The 26,683-nt window shown below is 38.5% G+C and overlaps 1 protein-coding gene across 1 annotated transcript in view; it reads left to right on the top strand.

The window, feature by feature from the left end:
* The first annotated feature begins 7,770 nt into the window (after positions 1-7,770).
* LOC135212590 (uncharacterized) overlaps positions 7,771-26,683 on the top strand; it is a 36,931-nt gene continuing 18,018 nt past the window's right edge. The window contains exons 1-3 of the mRNA XM_064246146.1: positions 7,771-7,815; positions 23,118-23,260; positions 23,532-23,714. Coding sequence (XP_064102216.1) covers positions 23,146-23,260; positions 23,532-23,714 — 298 coding nt within the window. The 5' untranslated portion in view covers positions 7,771-7,815; positions 23,118-23,145. The remainder of the gene's footprint in view (positions 7,816-23,117; positions 23,261-23,531; positions 23,715-26,683) is intronic.

Genomic DNA, 26,683 nt, shown 5'->3' on the forward strand with positions numbered 1-26,683 from the left:
GGCAGAGAGAGAGAGAGAGAGAGAGAGAGAGAGAGAGAGAGAGAGAGAGAGAGAGAGCTTTGCCAAAGGGTCTCTTGTCAGCTGTATTTTAATCTTTGCGTGAGGAAAGGTATTTTCAGCCTCCCAGTTAGAGGGGAAAGTAGGTTAGCGTGAAAATTCGTCGACAGATAACGTCCATAAAACTCTACGAACTTCGGTGTATATATAATGTATGTGGGTGTTGGGAGTTGCGCAGCCTCGATTCGCTGCTGTTGAGCCTTGTAATTTACTCGTATGAAACTGTAAAGCTGTAAAGCTTTGAAAGTATTTTATTTTCATGTCTGGGCCAAAGATTCGTAACTGATCATGCAGGTGGAGAATGTGAATGTGGCAGTGAAAATTGTTCTGCCTCAGAAGCCATCCCGTTTATATAGAGGGTACGCTTATTTGGGTTTGTGGATATATATAGTATATATATATATATATATATATATATATTATATATATATATATATAATATTATACGTGTGTGTGTATTTGTGTACATTTAGTACAGTCTGAGCTAACATGCAATGAAAAAACTAACGCTTTTATTATTATTATTATTAGTATTATTATTATTATTATTATTATTATTATTATATACTAATTATTATTATTATTATTATTATTATTATTATTATTATTATTATTATTATTATTATTATTATTATTATTATTACCCTGAAGGTGAACCCTATTCATTTGAAAGAAGCAACAAACAGAAAGTAGCGTGAATTGCAGAAAGAAGAGGACACTTATTAGAAAAGAAAGAACAGATGATCAACTTAATAAATAAACAGATAAAAATGTAAGTCAATTATTAAAATGATTGAACGTGAGATCTGGGATCACCAGAATTCTCTTTATGAATTGTTGTGAAAATGTCGTCAGATTTATATTTACTGACGAAGAAGGGCCTCCTCCTCCTCCTTTCTCTTGTTTATTTTCTATTCGTGCTACGTCTTCAATGTCTTCATTAACTGTCTAGATTTACTATGAGAATATCATAGCTGCTTGGGAATGACTGTAGGGATAAAGGAATTGTTTACTCAATACTTCGCGGTCGGTGAAACCCAGCACTAAGAAATAATATGAGAATAATTGAGACTTTCACAATATTAAGGGTCTCCGGGGGCTGATTAAAAAAAATCGTGAGAAAAACGCGTTTGTAAATTGGCATGTTCAAAGACGCATATCACCGCCCTTGTTAGATAATGGGATTTTTTACCACTTAGGAGTCTACTTGCCACTTTGGAGTCTATATATGCAAGTACGCTTTTCCAGGGGTAAATTAGGATATTTTTAGAAGACTTTGGAGCAAAAAAAAAAAAAAAAAAACAAAAAAAAAAAAAAAAAGAATGCGATTTGGAGGTCTGGGGACTCTTAATATTGTGAACGCCTCATTATTGACGAAACGTTTGAAAAGTCAATCCATTTGTTTACGCATTGGTGAATCCGTCTCTCTCTCTCTCTCTCTCTCTCTCTCTCTCTCTTGCAGCGTAGTATTAATAGCAGCCACCTATAAATAAGACTCCGTCATATGTTGGCGGGGTGTACCTGAGCCTTTTCTTTTTAATCTTTTATTTATTTATTTATTTGTTTTATTTTTTTATTTTTTTAACGTGAGCAGGTCGGTTTGATCCCGTGCCATCGCGATCAGGAGGTTTTAGAAATACAACAATATGTTGTAGAATATGGTTGTTATTATAATGCGCTTTTTATGCGTTTTTGTGTTTTTTCTATGTTGTACGTCTATAGATGAAAGAAGAGGGATTAGTTCATTAAAGGTAATTAACGTAAAATGTACGAAGACTTTGTTTATGTGCGGGGAATGGCACCCACGGGAATGTATATATATACTATACATATATATATTATATATATATATAATATATATATATATATATATATATATATTATACATATGCAGATATTTAAAATATTATTTATGTGTATGTATATAGGTTTTTAAATATATGTGTATGTTTATTGTATATATTTTGCAATTTCTTTACCTGTATGTTATACATACGTATATATCTGTATTCAACCCTTGCACCATTTATGAATAGCGGGAGGTTTTTGTAATATGCCTGCGTTACATTTATGTATGCGATTATAGGCCTATTGATAATGATAATAATAATTATATTAATGACGATTATTTATTTCCTGTTTAATCAGTGACTTCTGGGAAAGAAAATAAAGAAAATAGTAAAAATAACGTCAAACAGGATCTAGAGAGAGAAAATATAAATTCAAACAGCTTTGAAAAATACTAAAATAAACTACCGCAGACCTTGCACTACAAATGCAACAATAGTTTTAAAGATTATAGTTTATATGAATCATTCAATTTGAGTGATTAATTGTAACTTGTTGATATGTTTTATTTATTCACGTATACTTATTATGGTCTGTTGCATTTCATCTTATTGGTTGCAATACTTTTAACATCATATTTATATACAATGAATTGAAATGTAGTTTGTTGTATTTATACTTAGTTTTTCAGTGTTCGCAGTCATGATCATTTCAACTTTTGTTCCTTTTTATATTACTGGTTTTCTGTTTTCATTCTTATATTTATTATTATATTGCTTACCTATATGCGTAGCCGTGTACTTTCCATTTATGGCATCTTAGTCTCTCGCGTTCAGTGTGCTGAAAGTGGCTCACCCAACATTATTCTAATAAATCTCAACACGCTTTCGTAAACTCTTTACCATCAATCTCCGTTTAATATATGAAGATTCCCATTTCTCTCGGAAAGGGTTATTCGCAGTCTTTTGACGTAAGGCCTTTTCATCCGTGATAGATGGAGCTTTCTCTCTAAAGTACAATAACTTTTCTCTCTGACGTACGATCGTTCCTCGCTAGTGCATCGGGCCATTTATCCTCAATAGATTTATTACTTCGTCTTTGCGCCGGTTTCTGTGGGTTGTCTTTGCTCTGTCCTTGTGTATGGGGTCTCTCTCTCTCTCTCTCTCTCTCTCTCTCTCTCTCTCTCTCTCTCTCTCTCTCTCTCTCTATATATATATATATATATATATATATATATATATATATATATATATATATATATATATATATATATATATATTCTGGTAATTGAATGGCATCACAACAAGTCATCGATGCTGATAAGATAACAAAGCTTGACAAATTTAAATGGCATATAGAGAAAGCAAGATACATTAGGTCTATAAAATTTTCTCTTAAATGTTTAATTAATTAGGAGCTCATTTATTTTTCCACTTTAAATAATTGAAGTACTTTTTTCAGTTCAGTTAGTACGTTTGCTGGTAAATGTATTTTTTTCCAGAAACTGTAATAATGAAATCTGTTTAGTACTCTGCAAATATCATTCTTCGTGGAAACCCATCTAATTGACAAATGAATGAAGTTCTCGTATGGTACTACAGCATAAAAGAACTCTTATCTAATTTTGCTACGTACCCTGAGGGCCCAGATTCTCAGGTGAAATAGAACGAAGCGTAAATAAAGAGATCGGGACGTGGAGCAAGTGTTAGTCACAGAGTAGTTATGCCAGACGTTTGAAAGCAAAGAAAAATCTTTGCGCTCAACACGTGGAGACAAGCTAGAAGTGGAATCTTCAGAGGTGCAATGGAGAGGATGCAGAAGTTTGAATTGTCGAAGGTAATCTGGTAAGGCGCAGTTAGAATTTTGTATAATTTGATTAGCTTATTTGTTAGAATGTGTAGACATATTCCAAGGTAGGTCTAAAACATGGTGTTATTTTTGCCCATATTGCTTTTTATACTTGCAAATGGAATCAAGTGCCAAGACAGTTAAGCAGAGGCAAGATTATGCACTGTTGGTTGGTGGTAATGAAGAAGAACTTCAGACACTGGTAAAAGGGTTTATAACCGTCGAGAGTTGAGAGCCACTTCTTACTACACCCTCCAACAAGGCTCATCAGCAGGCTTTGAATCCCCAACCTATACCGTGCTGCTCATCTCTTCTTGCACACACTGTGTCACTTCCTGGTTGTTGAAACCCCTCCTTTCCAGTACCTCTTTCCCACTGTTATCTAGACCTTTCCAGGTCTTCCTTGCCTACTTCCTCCTAACTCTTCTGAAATGCATACTCTCTCCATTAATCAACTTGACATCCTCCATTCTTTCTCCAGGACCATCTCTAGATAATTTGATATATCTTTTCACCTACACTAACCCTTCAATCATCTCTATGTACTTCCATATCTTACCCTTAAATTTAGCATCTATTCTTCACTTCCATAGAGGAGAGCTGGCTCAACAATCCTGTCATGAATTCCAACTTTGGCTGCCATAGACATTTCCAGTTTCCTTTCAATTTGGCACACATCCCGCTGCATTTCCTTCTTCGTATATCGCGTTTTTCATCTTTTCTCTCATGAATCCTTTTCCTACATTCCTCTACAGTCCGTCATCATATTCACTGCTGCTTATTGTTGGTTCCTATTTACCCACACAACTTATTCATTTGAACTCTCTACTTATTCGTTTTTTTTATCTCTCTCTCTAATCCCCATCTGTACTGTAGCTTCTGAAAGCATCAGCCACGCCACACCCCATCGATAACCCACCTTCATATCTCCCAACTTTGCCCCTGCAACTGCTATCTTCTGTCTGACTTCATGTATCACACCATCTACAGTAAAGGTATTAAAAAAACAATGAAAACATGACACGCCCTTGTCGCAGCTCAAAATTTTCACTAAGTACCAAAAGGATCCACGAATTACAAGTTAGAATATGAATTTGCGGCATTAATTGTTGTCTTGTCTTACCTTGAGAGGCAGCCCTTGTGAAGGAAAACGGTTTACCACTGAAAGATATTTGAATGCAATGTCCTTTAATTGTACTCACAACATATTTACAGGCCCTTGTGTGTATGTCATCACAGCCTTTGCGCGAGAAGTTTGACGTTATCATGTAAACGAGGTGTCTCCTCTTCCACATTAATTGTTTTGGGAGAATAACAAAATGCAACTCATCGCTGCAGTTTGGGTAATATTGACATGGAGGAATATATGTATTTGTTATTAGCCGCTGTTTAACCATCGGAAACCGACGGTAAAGTTTATGTACAACCCAGAAGAGTATTATCGTTTTATATAAGAATGCGTGTGAGTTTGAAGAGAATAAAAGAGAAAATTTTTATGCAGAATAAAGGTATAAATGGTACAACTGAGGCTTCTGCGAGAAAGGTTTTTTTTTTATTCTAAAAAGTTCATCGATGATTTGACAATAGATGATATACGAAGTAATGATTACCACTATCTTGGTGAACAGCATCGAAATATTCGAGTGTTTCGATTAATTAACATGTGGGTGGAAGAGCCTCAGTGGCGTGGTTGGTATGGTCTTTGCTTGCTACTTCGGTGGCCACGAGTTCGATTCTCGGGCATTCCATTGAGGGGTCAGAGATGTGTATTTCGGGTGATAGAAATTCACTCTCGACGCGGTTCGGAAGTCACGTTAAGCTGTTGGTCCCGTTGCTGAATAACCATTGTTCCATGCAACGTAAAAACACCATACAAACAAAGAAACAAATACAAGGAACCAAACATATATATGGATGGAAAGAGGGGGCGGGGATGAGCTTCAGGACACTTCTTCAAGGGACACTATTTACATTGGTAACACTGCTGTCCGTCCCCGTAGCCGAGTAATGCCGTCAGTGCACCTCACTGGGTGTAATGTAGGCAACACTAAAGATTCTTTGTAGCGTCCCCTCGGCTCTTAGCCGCAACCTTTTTCATTTTTTTACTATACCTCCATTCATATTCTCTTTCTTCCATCTCACTTTCCACCCTCTCCTAACACTTGATTCATAGTGCAACTTCGAGGTTTTCCTCCTGTTACACCTTTCAAACCTATTTACTGTCAGTTTCCGGTGCAGTGCTGAATGACCTCATAGGTTCCAGTGCTTGGCCCTTGGCCTAAACTCTATATTCAATTCAATTCAACCTCCCTTCATATCCTCTTTCTTCCATCTTGCTCCCCACCACCCCTAACAATGATTTCATAGCTCAACTGCGAGGTTTTCCTTCTGTTACACCTTTCAAACCTACCTACTCTCAATTGCTTTTCCAGCGCTGAATGACCTCATAGGTCCCAGCGCCTGGCCATTGGCCTATACTCTATATCCCAGTACGTCATCGGATTAAATGAGAACGAGGAAAGCCTTCGATAACAGCTGGGGGAAGGAATCTGTTACATAAAGTGGTGTCAGCCAGATTATTTATCGATCCGATTCGCCCACTCCTGTTGTCTTGAATAGAACCTTTGTTTACCTGGATTCCGCGATTATTGTTATTATTTTTGAAATATTGAGATTCCATCATACTCCAGAAAGCAGTCAGTGAATGCGTTATTACTTTTTATTTGGATTCATAGTGGAACAGTCGTATAGTATCAGTGGCGACAAAGTTATTATTGCTAAAGAAATGTGATTAGGGCCTGGAAAGCGCCTCAGTGGCGTGGTTGGTATGGTCTTTGCCTGCCACCTCGGTGGCCGCGAGTTTGATTCTCGGGCATTCCATTTAAGGGTCAGAGATGTGTATTTCTGGTGACAGAAGTTCACTCTCGACGTCACTTAAAGCCGTTGGTCCCGTTGCTGAATAGCCACTGGTTCCATGCAACGTAAAAACGCCATACAAACAAAAAACCGTCTGCGGCCTTATTATTATTTTAATTCTAAAGTCCGGACAATAATAATATCAGTGACGACAAAGTTATTATTGACAGTGAGATCCGAGCAGGTCCAGAAAACTACCTGCGGTCTTATTATAATGTTTTTTTTTATGGTTCGTAATGAAAACAGGTGATAATATCAGTGACGTCAATTATTCCAATGAAGGCAACGACGTGCAACCTTTTGCAGCCTCCAGTGTACTTAACACACGTCAACCCTCTCCCGGTCTTACGCAATCTCTCGCACCAAGCATCATCGGCTCCACAGGTTGCAAAACAAGCCGTGACACGCGCGTCTTCTGAGGCCCGTCGCCTCTCGAATTATCAGAGAAAAGAATTAAACTAGTATTATTTCATAGTAATTCCATTGCTGTGAACGAAGCTGGTTGCTTATTGACGATGAATAAAATTCGAATTGATTTAGCGCAGTTAGGTACATTTTTTAATATTGTTAATGACTTCCTTAAGTAAATAACATTGATTTTTTTTAATTACTCATGACAGATTAGCCCCTGTTATATTGTTGATTTTTTTTGTAGTATGAAATTTTGAAAAAAAAAAAATTTATCTTCATTTTCATATTTGTACTATAGTGATCTTAACATAACTGTAATTCCTCTTTGTAATTAGGTTAGCCAAATGTGCTAAGAATAAGTGGCTGGACCGTGGCATTGTGTGGTATTTAAATGTCGAATATAATTACCGCATTATTTTATCATTCCATGACGTATACTACGACCCAACGCGCTATAATTGTGTCCGTGTATTAATATTTCAGACTACAATACATCTGTTTTTTTTTTTTGATGACATTTTTATTGGATCAATACAAGCAAAGGAATTCTGTTAGTTTACTGTAACAAACGAATTTTTATTACTACACAGAGGGACACTCTTGTGAAGAAGTCATCTTGAAATACCTCTCTTGTGTTATGGATGACGTCACAAAGAACAGTGACGTCAGGCAGCCCTGACGTAACTGTAGTAGTTGTTATTGTTACCAACAGATGGCAGCAAACGTAGCACAACAAACAGTGAAGGGGAACCATTACGAACCTATTTACTACCAAAAACTCGTCCTTTTAGAAAGGTGAGGATTCTGCGTTATTTAAATAAATGTTATTTGGTGTTCTGGGTTGTGTTCGATGGTGGAGGAATGTATGACCTTTGATTTTATTGATGTTGGTGCCCGCAACACAAGAACATAGAGGAGAATGAGTCATAAATGTGTGATGTTCCATGACGTGTCCTTCAAGTTCGTCGCATACGAAGGCGAAAAGCCCTACCGCGCCACTGAAGTATTGGTCCTTTGTAACCTTATTTTTAGACCCCAAGTTGGTAGGCTGGTGGAACGTTGCCAACTTTTCCACGTTAGCTTACGTGAAAGGAACCCCTTTCCAAGTTGAGTTATCTGGCGGGCTGTCTGCTGTCAGTTTTTTTTATATATTTATAGGTTTCGACGACGGTATTATTAAGGGTAACCCACCTGTCCTTCAGGATTCGGGTCTATTTCCTGTTCTTGGTTTGCGGAAGTGCCAGGCTTCGTTACAATTTTTGAACAAATCAGAGCGTGTGTTCCTGCAGTGACATTAAAAATTAGACGGATACATTATTACCTATGACATAGCCACTGTGCTAGCCCAGACCAGTTAAGCTATCTTATTTAGGTATTAAGCTCAAGTTGCTAGCCAAACCTAGGTAGACCTTACCTTTTGAATTAAACTAGGCCATATGTAACCTGCGTACTGTATGGCTTGCTGTCCCCAGGAGACACTGTCAGCATGTTTGTGATGGGTCACTTTTATGCTTTTCTTTTATACCTTTTTAGAAGTTCTTTGGAACACAATAAGCTAGCCTACTTCGGTAACATAGATGATCCATAATATAGTTATAAACTTTTATTAGTTTAGTCTCTACCTTCACATAGGCAAGTCAAACCCCACTCAGCCTATGCACTTTGGTGTGGCATCTTCCCCATGTGCCTTAAAAGTTGGCTCATCTCCCCCACCACAGATCCCCCCTCCCCATCCCCCATCCCTTCTTTCCCACTTGGAATAATAACCTTAGCCTGTGGCATCTCCCCCACGTAGCATGCAAAGGCCTCGCCAATCAGTGACAGTGTCTTCAGGTGTGGATTATTGTTACTGACTCGTGTTTTAGCTGCGTGCCTATTTTCTCGCCAGATCTTTTTGGTTTTGTTGCTAGTGAGGAGGATATTTTCAATTACACAATGTACTCTGTACATCATGTTCATTGACTCCCAGTGATATTCAATAATATAAGTGCCTGGAAAATTTTTTGTTTGAGCTATTTAATAGACCTTACAATTCTAATATTACAACTCTAATTGAGTCATTAAACAATTACGAAGAAGAGCTATGCTTAAAATAAAGTGAAAAAATGAAAGAAATGTGAGTGTGACGTGGATTTTACTTCTGTACATTCTCTTTAGTGGGCTTTCCTCCTCCCCCCCCTTTACCCCCAAAATCCCATTGCTACGTAGCTTCTGGTGATTTTGGAATTTTTATTTAGTTAGCTTTTAGTGTTCAGAGATCCAACTTGCGGAGTAGTGTGTACTTGCCTGTGGAGTAGTTACTGTAGTGGGTCTGAAAGAGTGTGGCATTGTAGCCACACATTTTGTGTGGCACAATGGTGTTTGTTTATGGACAAGGAGAGGTTATTGAAGGTAGGGAGTACTTTTTAAATTCTTGCATTATTGCTTTTGCACCCTGATGAACCATTGCCCCTTTTGCAATATGTTTATTAAAGGTGAATTTTTTTTTTTTTTTTATAGTTTAAATTTAGGGGTGAAATAAATTTTATTTTGTATTTGGTATTTTTTTCAGTATTGTGATTACTCTCTTGAAGATACTCCTCTGTTGTAAAAATTGTTAGGCGTATATAAAAAACAATTACTAAATTGGTAATCCCAAAGGGACAGAAGTGATGTCCAACAGTGTTTTAAAATTAAAATGTGTAATTATAATGCATAATTATGAAGTTAAAAGATGGTTAGATGTAAGGAAAGATGTCAAAATAAGTATACAGTATATAGAATTTAATTGGTAAACAAACTTGAACCTTGGGACTGTGTCATATGCTTATGTATTCGGTTGTAAAGTATATTGTACAGGTAGATGGATTATGGCTAAACAAAAAATTAGGTAAAAGTGTTCCATTTAATGGGGAAAGCAAGCTATATATATATTGCACTGTCAGCCTGATGAAATGTGAATTTTGTATGTTTGAATTTTATGTGTTGGAGTATGAAATGGAAGTGAACTAAATAGGATGCTTACTGAATCATAGTGTCCCAGTGTATATTCTCATAAACTTTCAGTGTGGTAGGGCATAAACCTTACTAAGTTCGAGTTTTTTGAAGTATGTAATATATATATATATATATATATATATATATATATATATATATAGTATATATATATATATAAAGAAAGTTTTTTTTTGCCACGAAGGGTCCGAACAGGACCGAAAGTACTTGGCTATCTCGCTTTTTCATTTTTTCCTTCGTGGCAAAAAAAACCTTTATTTATACATAGCATCACGTTTTATATACTTCGTGATCAAGTTATTCATATATATATATAAATGTTTTCACTCTCAGTGGTGTGAAGTATTTTTTAGTAAAAGTCATTGGCATTGTTCTCATGCCTTTATAAATTGAATGCATCATGAATAATAACACGTATATTATTTTCAATATTTTTCTATAGTTTATTTCATGCTTAATGTTGTTTACTGTTTACAAAATTTCTACTGAGATATGCCCAAAAAACCTAAAAGGAAAAAAATGGTAAAATATTTTAACTTAGTTCTTTGATGTAAGAATTTAATACTATTAAGGATATGGGAGAGAAAATCTCAATCTGGAATAAAGTCTGAGGAAGGAAAAATCAGCAAAATGTATGAAAGTCTTTATTTTTTTTCTTAGTTCAAGACTAAAAGTACATTATAGTCATTACTGTATGAGTTACCTTGGGAGATGAGAATCTAGAAACAAAAAAATTTGCAATCCAGGCAGTTCCGCCAACCCTAAATTTTGTAAAGGAATTATGTTCGCATGTACACAACCCCTGAGATTTTAGGATTTTACCTATCATCATCATCTTTTGGCAACCTCTATTTATTTGTTAGTTGCATCTTGTTCTCCATTGTAAGAGGTCCTTTATCCAGTATATATATTGCCTGTTTGCTCTATTATTATATAGTTTTCAATGTTACTGTGTTTATTTTTGTCCATTACCAAGATATTTGTCTAAACATATGGGTTATTCTGCTTTCACTTGAATTAATGTAGTACTATGTAGTCATTGAGGCACAGTAAGGATGGGCATAACCATATTTTTAAGTATATATTTATTGATTATTAATTTATATCTTGTGTTAATTAAGCCATGTAATTTCATCGGTAAATAATAGGGCAGAACATTATAGAGATTGTGTTTAGTTGTGTAGTCTTGTGATTATTTAGTTATTTACAATTGTGATTATTTAGTTATTTACAATTATTTTTAACTTACTCATTTGTAACTTCATTTTCTCTAGTTTTTAGATATTTATCAGTTAATTGGAAGAAGTAAATATTAGGTGGTTTTAATCTCTCCTGGTCCAAGAATACTTTTGTTCCCTTTCATTTAACATACATATTTTATTTTTGGGTAGATTGATTGTCTGTGAGATATGTTTAAATACTAAACTTTTAAAATCTTTTCAGAATTACCAGAGCTGCTGTAGTTGACAGTATTGCAAACATTTTTCTTTATGAAGAATTTAAATTTTATTCATCTATCCATGTGTTCATCACAGAAATTGCTTCATACGAAATTGATGATAGCATAGAGAAACATGTTACATAAATGTCATTGAATTACCTTAGATTTTAATGAAGAATGGAGAAATATATAAGTATTGTTACAGAAATGTTTTAAAGAAGGAAAACGTGGTGAACAGGTGGTTAATTTGGTTGTCATTTGGGATACTTTCGGAATGTAAAACAACAAGTTTTATGTAGAATAAAAGTTGTTTTACATTCAGTAACAAGGTTATAGTACCTATGTTATAAAGAAATGGAAGGCTTCTTAATGTCATTTGATGTGGAAGGAAATTGTAATAATTTTAATTTAACAGGGAAAGTTGCCCAAGACATTGTTGCTAATAAGACAAGATTAAGACAATGAAAAAAAGAAATTAAGCATTGAATAATGAAATTAAATGTCCATGGTGATAGATTCATGAGAAATTATACTACATACGCATTATGATATTCAGTGAAAGGGCAGTTAAGGCAGTTCCCCAGCTGTTGCACAGAACTTATGTGCAATTTTGCATTGCTGAATAGGTTTTCAATTTAAGAAATTGAAGTTATCCAGGATTCAGATTTCTATAATAATGATCTGGGAGATGTACTAGTTACCTAATTTATCAGTCTAAAAACGAAGTTGCTGAATACTGATTTTCTCTCTCTCTCTCTCTCTCTCTCTCTCTCTCTCTCTCTCTCTGCTCCTCTCTCTTCTCTCTCTCTCTCTCTCTCTCTCTCTCTCTCCAGTAATCACTTACTCACATATAATTCAGAAAACCTTAGGCATGCATACATGAGATTTGATATGTTGAGAAGATTTGACTTTGGTGATGTTTATATAGTATAATCGCCAGTTTAGAAAATTATCATTGTAGAATATTAGTCATGAAAAGTTGCTTTCATGTGACTGATCTAGTTCATTTATGACTGTTTTCTAGTACAGTATCAAGATTAAAACAGGCATTATGTGAATGATTGCTCCTCTTAACAGATATCACTCCCTGTATGTAGGTTGTGAACACATTTCATTTGTAAGAATATGCTCTAGTAGATTCTCTTTTAGGTTAGAGGAAAATGAGATTTTCAGTACTGAGATTATTGTACATACATAAAAGAAATCAGTATAATAGTGATAAGGGGTCCATAAAAATGGAAATAATGTATAGCATATGAAGTTATTATTTGTTCATGAAACTTACCTGTCAGATATATATATAGCTGTATTTTCCGAAGTCCGACAGAAATTAAAAAACTTACGACACACGTAGTGGGAGTCAGGTGGTTAGTACCCATTCCCGCCGCTGGGAGGCGGGTATCAGGAATCATTCCCATTTTCTATTCATAATTTTTTCTGTCGCCGGTGTTGTAAACACAGTTTTCAGCACCTCCGTCTTGATTTAGGAAAACTTGGCTACTATAGTACCCCTTTTTTGATTTTTTGGTATCTTGACTTTTGGATCGGTGGCTAGGCACACGTTAATTGTGGATTTGATTGATTTTGGCTTGATTTCTCTTTAAATAAGATGTCTGGTTCTAGTTCGGCTAGCGCCAGGTTTTGTACCAAGAGTGATTGTCGAGGTAGGCTACTGAAAGCATCAGTAGACCCTCATACTTTGTGTAAGAGTTGCAGAGAGCATGATTGCATGTATGAAAGTCGCTGCAAGGAATGTGAGTGTCTTTCTGATTCTGGATGGAGAGCGTATGAGTCCTATCTGCGTAAGCTTGAACGGGATAGGTTAAGGAGGTCTTCCTCCAGGAGCGTTCAGGTAAACGGCAGGAAGTTCATGTTTCTCCTACTACCCTCCTTTAATTTCACTACTCCTAACCCTGTAGTGTTGCCTTTGGGCCCTGAAGCAGTGTCTGTAGAGGGTAATACCCTTACACTATCTTAGAGTCGATTCGTATTTAGAATCTAAAGTGCTCGCCTTAGAAGGCAAAAGTGAAGGTGCAAAGTGCAGTGGACAGTGCTCCTTCGTTGGTGGAGGGTGCGTCAGATCGGCCCCATTTCGCCTCTAGGCCTAGACCGCTGCCGGACTCCCAGGTTTCAGGGAGAGGGCATGTCGAAAGCCGCAGGAGGGTTTACGGGGAACGCCCACCGATCTGACGTGCCTTCGGCAGTTTCTGTTGACGTTACACAGACTGCCAAGGAGCGTGTGTGCGTGCACGCCTCCTGAAAGAGTGTTTCTCTCTTCAGAGGCTTCCTCCCCGCACAAGGGGTGGAGCTCTCATTCTATTTCACGCCCGCTGAAAAGGAGCGTTGGTGATCGTGACGCTTCACGTCCAGTTTTGGCTCTCGAGAGGCGATCATCGCCTGAGAGTGTGTTCGCAGCCTTCCCAGCCACAGAAGAAGCGTAGGAGTCATCGGATGATGACTTTGTTGAGCGCCCCAGGTCGCTTCTCGAGCGTGTGCTACGGCAGTTTCTGGGAGAAGGAGCAAGGAACGTCCCCTCGCCCCTCCGCCTTCTCACAGGATCAGCCCGTCACCTGACAAGGAATCCTCTCCTACTGAGAAGATCCTGCGCTCTTTGCAGCAACAGCTTGCTGATGCTCTGCTAAGAAAGGGACGCAACACGTCCCAGGAGAAAGGATGACCCGTCTGCCTGTGAAGAGATCTAGAAGGTCTCCCTCTCTCCCTCCTCGCTCGTCTATCTCTCCCTACTTTCTTCGCCTGCTAGAGTTCGTGCGACTCCCCAGACGGCTTCTCTTGGATGACGTGAAGAGGATTTTGCTCGCTCGGCGCATGAAGCGGTATTACCCCCCGCTCGTAGCTTGCGGTGCGAGAGCTTGATACTTGCGTGAACGCTTCGGTGCAAGTTCACGTTCCTGACGCTCGGTCGGAAGCCAAGCGAACGCCAGGTTGCATCTAAGAGTGCTCCAGCGGAAGCAGAGCGCGCACGAGATGTTAAGCGCGCCTTAGTTAATGTCATTCGCACGCCAGTGGAACGTCAAGCGTGCGCCAGCGGACGCCAGCAGCGCGCGAGTGGACGCCAATCCCGCGCTAGTTGCAGCCAGGCGTGCGCCAGTGGAAGCCAGGTAATGCGCCTCGGTGGACGCCAGGTGTGCGCCAGTGGACTCCAGGTGTGCGCCAGCGGACGCTCGCGTGGACGAAGATGTGGAGTTTCGTCGCCTCCCACCCCTGTTTGTTATGAGTCTTTGCAAGTTGCTCCGGATCTTAGAGATACGACCGGAGTTCCTATTAATGAGTCAGCTTTACCTTCCACTTCACAGCAACGCGCCTCGTGGAAACTTAGACCAGATAGTCTTGGTCCAGCCTATTTTGCCTCCAACTTCACCTGTGTCGGGAAGCAGAGGTTAGTGAGCTTTCGGTGAAGTGGATGACGAGAAACCTTTGGCGGCAGTCTCTTCCGACTACCAGGTTTTGACCCGCCTTCTTCAATCAGAGTTTGGAGAGACGTTTCACCCGGAAGCTCCTCGCTCTCCTCCTTCACAACTTTCTTCGTCCAAGATCAACAAGGTCTCGGCATTCGTCAGGATGAAGAAGTCCCTTTCAACTAAGAGGGCTCTTCGTAAGGTCCATGACTGGATGGAGAAAAGGAAGTCTCAGGGAAAAGACTTCTTTAGCCCACTGCCACCTTCGAGACTTAGTGGGAAGCTGGCATTTGGTATGAGACGGGAGAAGACGTAGGTATTAGACTTCCCTCGTCAGCCCAAGGAGACTTCGCCAGCATTGTGGATGCCTCGAGGATGTCTCACCTGTCCTCTTCGAAAGTTTCATGGTCAACTACGGAAATGGACTACCACCTTAAAGGCCTCTTTTCGGACGTTAGAGGTCCTTCAACTTTCTAGATTGGTGTTTGGGAGTTCTGGATGCCAAGTCTAGGAGTTCCGACTCGATTAGTCTGGGGGAGCTGTCCAGCGTAATGTCGTGCATGGACAAGGCCGTCAGAGATGTTCGGAGGAGCTTACAGCTCACTTTTTGCACAGGGCTCTTGAAGAAGAGATCCCTGTTTTGCAATTTTAACAGCGAAATCTGTTTTCTCCGTCACAGAAAGCAGACTTGCTCTTCGCTCCTTTTTCGGATCATCTCTTCCCCCAGGCTATGGTAAAAGACATTGCGACCAGTCTACAGGAGAAGGCCACGCAAGATCTCCTCGACAACAATCTTCAAGGAGACCTGCGGTTCCTTCGTCCTCGGAGTTTCGATTCTCATGAAATCGAAGCCCTTTCGAGGTAGTTCTTCCTCGAGACCAGCCCCCTCGAGAAGAGCACTTCCAGAGCAGGAGCCACGGCGCTGGCCAAGACAAGAAGTGAAGCAGAAGTCCTTCAGTCACCGGTTGGAGCCAGGCTTTCAGCTTTTTGCGCAAGCCTGGGAAGAGAGGAGGTGCTGGACCAAATGGTCCGTGGACATCTTAAAGAAGGGTTACCGGATCCCGTTCCTGAAACCACCCCCGCTGTCTACGACACCCAGGGACATGTCTCCTTCCTATCGGGGAGAAAAGCAACAGTGCTTTACGATCTGTTAGATCAAGATGATCGTGAAACACGCCGTAGAACAGGTCTCCGACTTGAATTCCCCCGGATTTTACAACAGACTGTTCCTTGGTGCCAAAGCAGTCGGGGGAATGGCGACCGGTACTCGATGTCAGCAACCTGAACCTCTTTGTCATCAAGCAGAGGTTCAAGATGGAGACACCTCAGTCAGTGATGGGAGCCTTGAGACCGGGGGATTGGATGGCTCACTAGATCTCCAGGACGCGTATTTCCACGTCCCCATCCACCCCCAGTCCAGGAAATGACCTGCGGTTTGTCCTGAAAGGAAAAGTGTTTCAATTCAGGGCTCTCTGCTTTGGACTCAGCACTGCTCCCATGGTATTTCACCCTACTGATGAAGAACATTGCGAGGTGGCTTCATCTTTCCAATGTCAGGATCTCTCTCTACCTGGACGACTGGCTCGTACGAGCCTCCTCGAAGACCGGGTTGTCTGGAGGGACCTTCACACGACTTTGTCGTTAACGGAAAACGTCCCCCTGGGAATTCTGGTGAACCTCCGAAAAGTCACGTCTGACCCCTTCTCAGTTCTTTAGTCTATCTGGGGATTCAGATGGACTCAGTGGCTTTTCGGGCTTTTCCCCGTCCCAGGGCGACAACTAGATTGCCTAAGCAAAGTGTCAACCTTTCTGGGGAAGGAATCATGCTCGGTGAGGGAATGGATGAGTCTGCTGGGGACCATTTCCTCACTGGAGAAGTTTGTTTCCCTAGGGAGTTGCACCTAGAACCTCTTCAATTCTTCCTTGCCGACAATTGGAAGCACCCAAAACACTTTGGATTCAAAAAAAAAAGATTCTGGTGTTATCGGAAGAAGGGGTAAAGGTAACACCTAGTATGGTGGACCGACCGACCCTTTGAAGCTTCGCAGAGGGTCTTTCCCTCAAGCTTCAGAACCCCGACCTAGTGTTGTTTTCCGACGCGTCTTCCACGGGGTGGGGAGCAACACTGGGGGGGAAGGAAGTGTCAGGCACCTGGAGAGGGGAACAGGTGTCCTGGCACATAAACCCTCAAGGAGCTGGCAGCAGTTCATCTGGCGCTCCAGTTCTTTCAGTACGAAGGTCTCCGGCAATGTGGTGCAGATCAACTCGGACAACACCACAGCCCTGGCAATACCTCAAGAAACAGGGAGGAACCCACTCTCGATCCCTGTTCTTCCTTGCAAAGGAGATCCTGTTATGGGCGAAGGCACACGACGTCTCTATACTGACGAGATTCATATCAGGGGTAGAAAAACGTCCGTGCAGATCTGCTCAGTCGACAAGGTCAACTTCTGCCGACGGAGTGGACCCTTCATCAGGAAATATGCCAGAGGTTGTGGAAGTTATGGGGATGTCTCTCGTAGACATCTTCGCAACTTCCAGGACAACGAGACTCCCGCTGTACTGCTCACCAGTTCTAGACCCAGGAGCAGTAGCAGTAGAGACGCCCTTCTTTGGGACTGGACGGGACTAGACGTATATGCCTTTCCCCCGTTCAAGATCCTAGGGGAAGAATAATAAGGAAATTCGCGGCAATCAGAGAAGGGTGAGATGACTCTCATCGCCCCCTTCTGGCCAGCGACCGACTGGTTCACAGAGGTCATGTCCTTTCTGTAGACTTTCCGAGGACTCTGCCTCCAAGGATAGATCTACTCAAACAGCCCCACTTCGAGAGGTTATCACAAAAACCTCCCCGCTCTGAGTCTGACTGCGTTCAGACTATCCAGAAGTTGGCCAGAGCGAGGGGTTTTTTCAAGACCAGTGGCGAAAGCAATCGCAACGGCAAGAAGACCTTCTTATCTATTGCCGATATACCAATCCAAGTGGGCTGTTTTCCGGAGCTGGTGCAGGAAGAAAGACATTCCTCCACCTCTACCTCTGTGAGCCAGATCGCAGACTTCCTTCTCTACTTGAGAAATGAAGTTCGCTTAGCAGTGCCTACGATAAAAAGGCTACAGAAGTGTGCTTTCTGTATCTTTAGGCAATAGAGGACGGGACTTAGCCAACAAACAGAGACCTTCAGATCTTCTTAAGTCTTTCGAGACTTTGAAGGTACTCACCAAGATCCCTTCTTGGAACTTAGACATTGTTTCTTAAAGTTTTCTGACGTCCAGTATTTTTGAACCGCTCAACTTAGCTTCGCTTAGAAACCTTACAAGGAAGACTTTTCTAACTGCTCTGGCGACGGCGAAGAGAGTTAGTGAATCCAGGCTATAAGCAAGCATGTTGGGTTTAAGAACTCTGATGTTTGGCTGTTGTTTCTTTAAGCCCTATTTGTTCTTAGCAAAGAACGAAAAAAACCCGTCCAACCCTTGCCCAAGACATTTGAAAAATCAAGGGTTTGACAGAGATTCGTGGGTAATGAGCCAGAGAGAGTCCTGTGCCCTGTCAGGGCTCTCAAATTCTATCTAGACAGAACGAAGGACTGTAGAGGACCTTCGGGCAACTTGTGTGCTCGGTTAAGAAGCCCGATCTTCCCATGTCAAAGAACGCTTTTCTTCTTCTTGAGAGACACCATTAAGAAGCTCATTCCACATGTAGTGATAGTGACAGAAGCTGTTAAAAGTGAATGCCCACGAGGTGAGGGCTATTTCGACCTCGATAGCCTTTCACAGGAATATGGCACTCAGTGACATTTTGAGTGCCACATATTGGCGGAGCAACTCGTGTTCGCTTCACACTACCTGCGGGAGGTGAAAGCGACATACGAACATTGCTCGTCGCTTGGACCATACGTCGCTGCAGACACTGTTTTGGGGGCAGGAGGTAGCACTCATCCTTTCCTTTAGTGGTTAGGTGAGCTTTTAATCGTGTGTGTTTTTGGTTGTGGGGTTGACCGCCCGAGCGGATCTCCCTTCTTTAGTTTCCCCTAGTTTAGTGGTATACCGTTTGGTAGACTAGGCCAGGCCCCCGGGGGTGGTTTTTTACTTCGTTGCCCTCATTGTATGGTCAATGGTCTTAGTCACATCGTTGGTCACGCCCCCGTTGACAGATCATCTTGAGTGCACCACGCTATATAGGTCTCTACCCTCGCTGGCAACTCTAATAGCACAAGCAGACTTACCGCGGCAGTGGAACCACGAAGTCAGCTATGCTAACAGGTAAGGAATCCAAGAATATCAGTTATCTGCATATATATGTTTCCTAAATCTTCTATTCTGTCTACTCCCACACCAAAGGTGGGATTCAGCTATATATATCTGAACAGGTAAGTTTTCATGAAACAAAATGATATTGTAATGATACAATTAAGTTTGTTCATACTTACCTGGCAGATATCTATAATATAAGTACCCACCACCCCCCTCCCCTAGGAGACAGTGGAAATAAAAATTATGAATAGAAAATGGGAATGATTCCTGATACCCGCCTCCCAGCGGCGGGAATGGGTACTAACCACCTGACTCCCACTACGTGTGTCGTAAGTTTTTTAATTTCTGTCGGACTTCGGAAAATACAGCTATATATATATATCTGCCAGGTAAGTATGAACAAACTTAATTGTATCATTACAATATCATTTTTAGGGAATATATGTGTTAACAAGTGATATAGTTTTTTGGCTTACCCACTGATTTTTAAATTCCCCAAAAGCAAATTGACCATGGCTCTTTCTAAATCTATGTGACTTAGATATTTATGCAGAAAGTATGATACTGTATTTTACCATATACATACATTACTTGAATATGCATGTTATCTTTATCTTGTGTATTTGGACATGAAAAGGAATCATCCATCCTGTAGTACATAGTACCTATTACTATCTGCTAATACCTCCTGTTGGTAAATTGTATTCAGTAATGATTTAGCAGGGTTGTGTCAGTCTTTTATGGGAAAATAACACTTTTATTAGCCACTACAGGAAAAGTATGTATTGTTAGCCACTCCCACATACTGTATAATGAAATGACAGTAGCTATGTTAGATTGTATTTCATAGCTTTATATAGAGGTCTATTTGTAAGCAGTAAGATTATTGTATAAAAGATAGGATGAAAAGATCATTCAAATCAGGCTTTATTCTTTCATGGTACCATCAGATTTTTATTAACAGTCCTAAAAAGGGAGTGTGTAGTGTTGGCATATTACTGAGGGATCATTTGGCTGACAGATCATGCGATCTAGTTAATTATAGAATGTGAAGGGACTCTGATTACAGCTGAAACATATTTGCAAAGATTTATTGCATTAATTATGTTGAACATGTAGGTCTGTGTAGCCAGACACGTGACTTACAAGTTGGTGGAACATATAACTAGAAACATGACCCATGGTAGTTGCTTAGGATAGTTTATACAGTCTTGCCAAAAGTCTATGAATTGGAGTATAGTTTGCTGTCTATTGCTTTGACTGTGCATTCATCTATTTGGTTTGTCATTCTCTTCTACCATTTCTCTGTTTTTCTCAAATGGCTAATCAAGTTTTTAAAGATCTTTATGAAAATGAATGGGTTTCTAGACTTGTTTCTTATGTGTGTTTGCTTATTTTGAATGATAATAGTAATGTGACTTATGTGTCTGGTGTAAGTTAGTGTTTAAAAGTTCATGCAGATATTTTGAATATACAATATGCATAGGAAAATGCATCCCTTAACTTTATTGTGATTAGTCTATCAAGAAAAAAACTGCTCTTACATCCATGCAATGTGCTATTAAATAGTATATGAATTATGCCATGTTAGGTATTGTATTTAAGGTAGGAACACTCGGAAAACTTTAAAGATAATTTAAATCACAGCTACCTCACACCCCTGGAATTTGGCTACATTTTGACAGTAGAGGTGCTCTAACCAGCAATAAATAACTAACCCCTCTCTCTCTCTCTCTCTCTCTCTCTCTCTCTCTCTCTCTCTCTCTCTCTCTCTCCTCTCTCTCTCTCTCTCTCCTCTCTCTCTCTCTCTCTCTCTGTGCCAGATAAAAACACTTGTATAGGTATAATGTTTTTTAGGAAACTTGAAGTTCTGCTGTTGTCAAAAGGCTTTGTTGTCTTTAAACATTCTACACAGTAGTATGTTGTCTTTAAACATTATAGTACACAGTAGGGATTAAAATATGTAGTACGTACATAAAATTATGTAATATTTCCCATTGTGTGGGGATTTTACTTATCTTATCCATGAAGTTGGATTATGGTGATAAGACTAGACTCTTTAGTCCAATTACATAACTTTTCTTTCAACATTATTTATTGAAAAACTATTTTTATTGCCTTCAGCATATGTAGTATCTCTTTCTTACAGTAAAAAATGCAACCATGGTTAAATTTGTATGGTACATAAATCTATATATAATATTTGTAAACAGTTTTCCCACTTTTTTCAAGGTCTTTGCTAAAGAATGAAATTACAACATGTAAATACGTATAGTAATTTTATGAGACACAAGTGTAAATTGTAGAGTCAGTTAGGAACCCAGTATTACTAATTGATCAACTTATAAATATAACAGAAGTCAAGTGTTGAATGTACTATGGTCAGAATAAGACATAATCACAAAAACTTAAATTTTCATAAAAAAAAATCTACTTAAATATGGAAATAGTACAATGTTCAAAGTACATTTCACATAAGTAACTTACCAAGCTTGCAGTTACACAGCTACTACTATATTTTTCTACTAGCACGGCAGCTAAAATTTGAAATTTGCAGTAGTGATTCACTTGTTTTTAGTGTAGGTAACCACCTCGCCCTCTACCCAGGAACCATAGGTAGAACAACAGAGAAAGTCACTTCTTTTCTGTTGTCATTCGATGCAACATCGAATGTTTTGGTGGCTTGATTTGAAGTTTTCATGGCTTTTTCGAGGGATTTGGTGATATAATGATATTTTGGGAGCTTTTCTGATAATTTTTTTGAGGATTTTTATGTCAGACTAGTGGTTCAAATGTTAGATATTGAAGGGCAGGTTGCAAAACCTGGCTTACCAAAGCAACCTATGATAGTCGTACACTTTGTATTAAATGTAGAGGACAAGATTGTTTGAAAGAGCTTACTTGTGCCAAGTGTTTTGGATGAGATGAGAAGAAAGAGATGTGACAGAGAATAGTCTCCTTCTTCTTGGAAGCGACATAAGTTGCAGTAAGTTGTACAGCCCCATTTTAAATCAAGATTACCTAATAAGGCTCTGAGCATATGAGTACGTATCCACTTATAGGAAGAGGAGAAACCATTTTCATCTGATTTGTAAAAAAAAATGGTTACAAATTTTTGGCAAGTTGGTTTTATTTTTTAAATGGAAGAATAATTGTTTGAGATATTTGGACTAGGTTTGAATTTGTGGTTCATCCAAGTTTTGTTTGTCTACAAAATATTTTTTGATAAAAATTCTTTTTGGTATTAGTGTGCAGCGTTGATTAATGAATGGGACACATCATAGCGTGAGTACAGTGGACCCCCCGTATCCGCGTTCTCTGGATGCGCGGACTCACACATTTGCGGATTTCTCTCTGGAATGTTTCCCCGCATTATTCACGGAAAATTTGCCTATTCGCGGTATTTTTCTATGAGAAATATCCATAAATTAGGTTTTTTTTTTTTTGTTTTTTTTTCTTTTTTTTTTTTTTTTTTAATAAATTTCATCATAAAATGCACTTTTTGTGATAAAACTATTTAGAAAACCATGTATAAAAATTTTTAGTGGGTTTTTCTTGAGTTTTAACTACCAAAATAGGAGGTTTTAAGCATTTTCATAGGGGTTCCAACTATTCACGGGGGGGGAGGGGTGTCTGGTACGCATCCTCCGCGATACTGGGGGACCATTTATATTGTAAATGCAGCATTACAAAATCAGAACTTTAAAAAATTTATTTCTTGTATTCAATGGTGCACAGTATGTATGCATGTTCGTTACCAGTCTTGTCCTATTGTTTACATGTCTATATATTTTTACATAATGTTAATTTGCACAATTTCAGAATTGTTAAATACTTATGTAAATTTACTCCTGTATTTATTCCAGGTTATATTTAAAATGTGTTGTACAGATTTTCTTCTTTGATTTAATCTGTTCATTCATTACTCTCTTTTTTTTTTGTTATTAGAAAAGTTGCAACATTTTTAATAATGCAAATGCTTCTCTTATTTTCTAGAGCAAAAGGCTCGGGTCAGATAACCGGGATGTCTGACCCCAAGCATGATCGTGATAGTGACAGGGACTCCCTTACTGGTTGGACTTTAGTTGACCGTGAAGGGACACCGGAGGACAACACTGGTGACTCTCCACAACCAGAAGGTAAAGAATCTGACACAGGGTAATATATATTATCCTATGCAAAAATACCATTAAATATTTTACAGACATTCTGCCTTGTGACCTTTAGCACATTTTCTAAGGATTGAGATCATATTTACTTGAGATCATGTGGGGCCCAGACTTTTAAAGCTTTGTAAAGATTTGGTTTCTGTTAAGTTATTGGAAACAAACCAATTGCAGACTTTGTTTTATGTACAAAATGTAGCCATTGTACTACGTCGTATATGTTAAGGGGTTTGTTTGCTTCCAGAGGAGGAAGGAGCTGTTGGAACAAATGTGCCAGATGATGGCGAAGGAAATGAGGAGCCAGATGATGAATCTGGGTGTGGAATGGAAGAAGATGAAGCTGCAGAGGAGGAGGAAGAACCATTGCCCGATGATTTGTTGTCTATGGGCCAAAGGGTGCAAGAGATCAAGGGTGAGTCGATCAAGGGTGAGTGACTTGGGATATTTGTTATCCTATAACCACCCTCATGTGCTGTGTTGCTAGCCCCATCCCCCTACCCATTCTACGTGAATGGGTATTGTTTTTCCTTCAGTTTTTTTATTGTAGAAAAAGTGTATGTGAAAATAATTATTTGGTGTGTTGAGTGTTCAAGCTATACAAGCAGGTTCATTTTCCATTTGTCTTGAGTCTTTTAGAAGTATTCTTTCTGTAGAAACATTAGAAAAAACCAGCAGGTATCAAGTGATTTTATTTTATCCTATTCAGTTGAGGTTAGAATGCTTAAATAAGATAGCATGTACTTTGTTATCTTCATAAAAAAAATTTTCTGTAGAAATTCAAAAGTGTCCTAAAAAACAAATTTGTCTGTTTATCTGTAATGCAATTTATGTGGCTTTATTTAAAATATTTTGATCAGCCAGGGAAATGCTAGAAATCAGCATGTCTTGCATTATATGACCGTGTAGGATTTTATGTCTGTGTAAAAGGAGCATTCTGCTGCAGCTTTCATAAAATGTTCTCTATGGTGCAGCTGTGATTGTGTGATATCTGGATGCAATGTCACAACCTCTGCAATATTGGGTTTTGTACCATAGTATATTATTGTCCTGAAATAGTAGGGTTTCATTTTAGGGTAGGTAATGTTTTATTTTATTTCATATGTTTTATCATTTTATTTTCTTATTATTTTTTTTATAGTTTTCACTTTTTAAGTACAATTTTTGGCAGTCCTGATCGTAGAACATATTTGGAAATTTTTATAATAAGTACTCTACCTTTATTTAAAGTTACAGCCAGCTCTACTTTTTCAAACTATATTTTATTAAATATTTACTATTTTTATTTCTAATCTTTAATATTTTCTTTTAAGTTGACTAATTTTAATTTCTAATGAATATTTTCTTAAGTAGATTAGTGTATCATCATGCAAGACTTTTTGGTTATAATTTCAGCATCCCTAGTCATACGGTATCAGAGGATTTCCCAGAAAATCCCTGCCTTTCTAGTGTCAGTCTCCAATCCTCTCTTCTCAAAAGGTTTGGCAGATTACTTCAAAATTTAGGTACCTAGGTAGATGGGACAATGTGATAGTACTGTTCTAGCTCAGTCCAGTCCAACTTTTGTTTTATGATACAGAGAAATGGAGTATTGGATGGTTTCTTCATTGGTCAGAGTTATAGTCTGATTTAATCATTGATTGTACTAATTTTACACAATACTCCATTTGTTATCTTTGGGTAGTGCATATATTTTTTATATGTTTGTCTCTAGTTTAAAGCCTTTCAGTTATTATCGTCATTCTTTGTGAGTCTTAGAATATGTGTGGTTTCTTTTACCTTCGTATAGTATAGAATATGAGTATCACCTGTCTGCTCATAGTAAAGCTAAATTTGTTAGAATAGATCAAAGAAAAAATCAGTTAAAAATTAAGGTGTGATGCTCTAGAATTTATCTTCCATATTTTCAGCAGTTAGCTATCTCGGAAAATACAAATAATTCACACCTTTTAGTGCTCTTAAAACATACGTTATACAGGAGGGCAATGTGTTCTGGTTATGTGTGCTACATAGAATACTTTTTTTTTTTTTTTTTTTTTACTATGAATGCAGATTTGACAGATGGTGTTCAGTCAAAGTGATTTAGGGCTGCAAGAGTAACGTGATTTTTTTTTAAAGAAAAGATTACTTTGGAATTATCAGGAACATAATGAAATGTTTTTAATAATAAAGAAACAGGCAGATTAGTTCTCATAAACATGTTTATTCTCTCTCTCTCTCATCTCTTCTCTCTCTCTCGTCTCTCTCCTCGTCTCTCTCTCTCCTCTCTCGTCTCGTCTCTCCTCTCCCCCCTCTCTCTCTCTCTCTCTCTCTACAATGTACTAGTACATACAACTGTAGTAGGTACTGTATATTGTAGTTTTGTTAATGTGGCTAGTGAGTCACATTTCTAAGCTTTCAGGTAGCTTGCTTCAAGGATTTGTTCGTAAATGTCAGATGAAAAAATTGAGCTAGGTGAAGAGTTTTGACAGCTGGGTGAAATGAGACCAAAGGTAATGAGTAAATATTGGAAGATAATGTATAGTACCTGCTGCAGAAACTTTAGAAGTCATAAGATTAAATATGGTTATGGGAAGAATGGAATAAGTGTACATTTGTTTGTAATGCTAGTTTTGTTTCATTTCTATTTTAAGTTGATTTTTTTAATCATGCCTGTGCCATTGTGGTACTGGATCAAAATTGTATGACTTCATTTATTGTGTGTCAAAAAGACAACACATTCATAGTTGTAGGTCTACAGAAAGGCATGATGGCCCCATTATTAATTTTAGATGTTGAAACATTAGGATGTGTGTATAAATTAGCATTAGTATGTAGTTTGCATCAGGAGATACATCAATTCATCACTGGCATTCTTGAAGTAATATCTTATACAGTGCTTTGTTGAATGGACTTAAGTTTCCATTATGAATTCTTAAGGGCCTTTTGATTTTAGGCTTGAGAAGATTTTATATTTAACGCTGGTGTGTTTTGTGTGTATTACCCCTAAGGATTATTGAATTAGAAGAGCAAAAGTTATCAGCATTTGTGAGAACAGGTTGAGGTAGGTAGATTTGAAAACGATTTTTTGGGTACTGTGAGAGGAAGTTTATGAAGGTGATTTCAGGTCTGTTTTATTATTTATTTATAGATTTTTTTGAATCTGCAGCATACCATGTTTAGAGCCAGTGTTTGTATTTACAAACATTTTAGATCTCCCTAATTTAATATCTTAACATTCTGAGCAAACTGAATGGTGTATGGTGTTAACAAAAAAATAATTTAGTGTAGTAAAATCGTTTTTATGTTTAATGTTAAATAAGTACAGGATATGCATAATGGTATTAATACGAATTTTTTTCTTCTATGGAGCATGGATGTTGTACCTAATTATTTTTTTAATTTCTAACAGTGTTGTGT

Source organism: Macrobrachium nipponense, chromosome 41, assembly GCF_015104395.2.
Source record: "Macrobrachium nipponense isolate FS-2020 chromosome 41, ASM1510439v2, whole genome shotgun sequence".
In the NCBI taxonomy this organism is placed as follows: Eukaryota; Metazoa; Arthropoda; class Malacostraca; order Decapoda; family Palaemonidae; genus Macrobrachium; species Macrobrachium nipponense.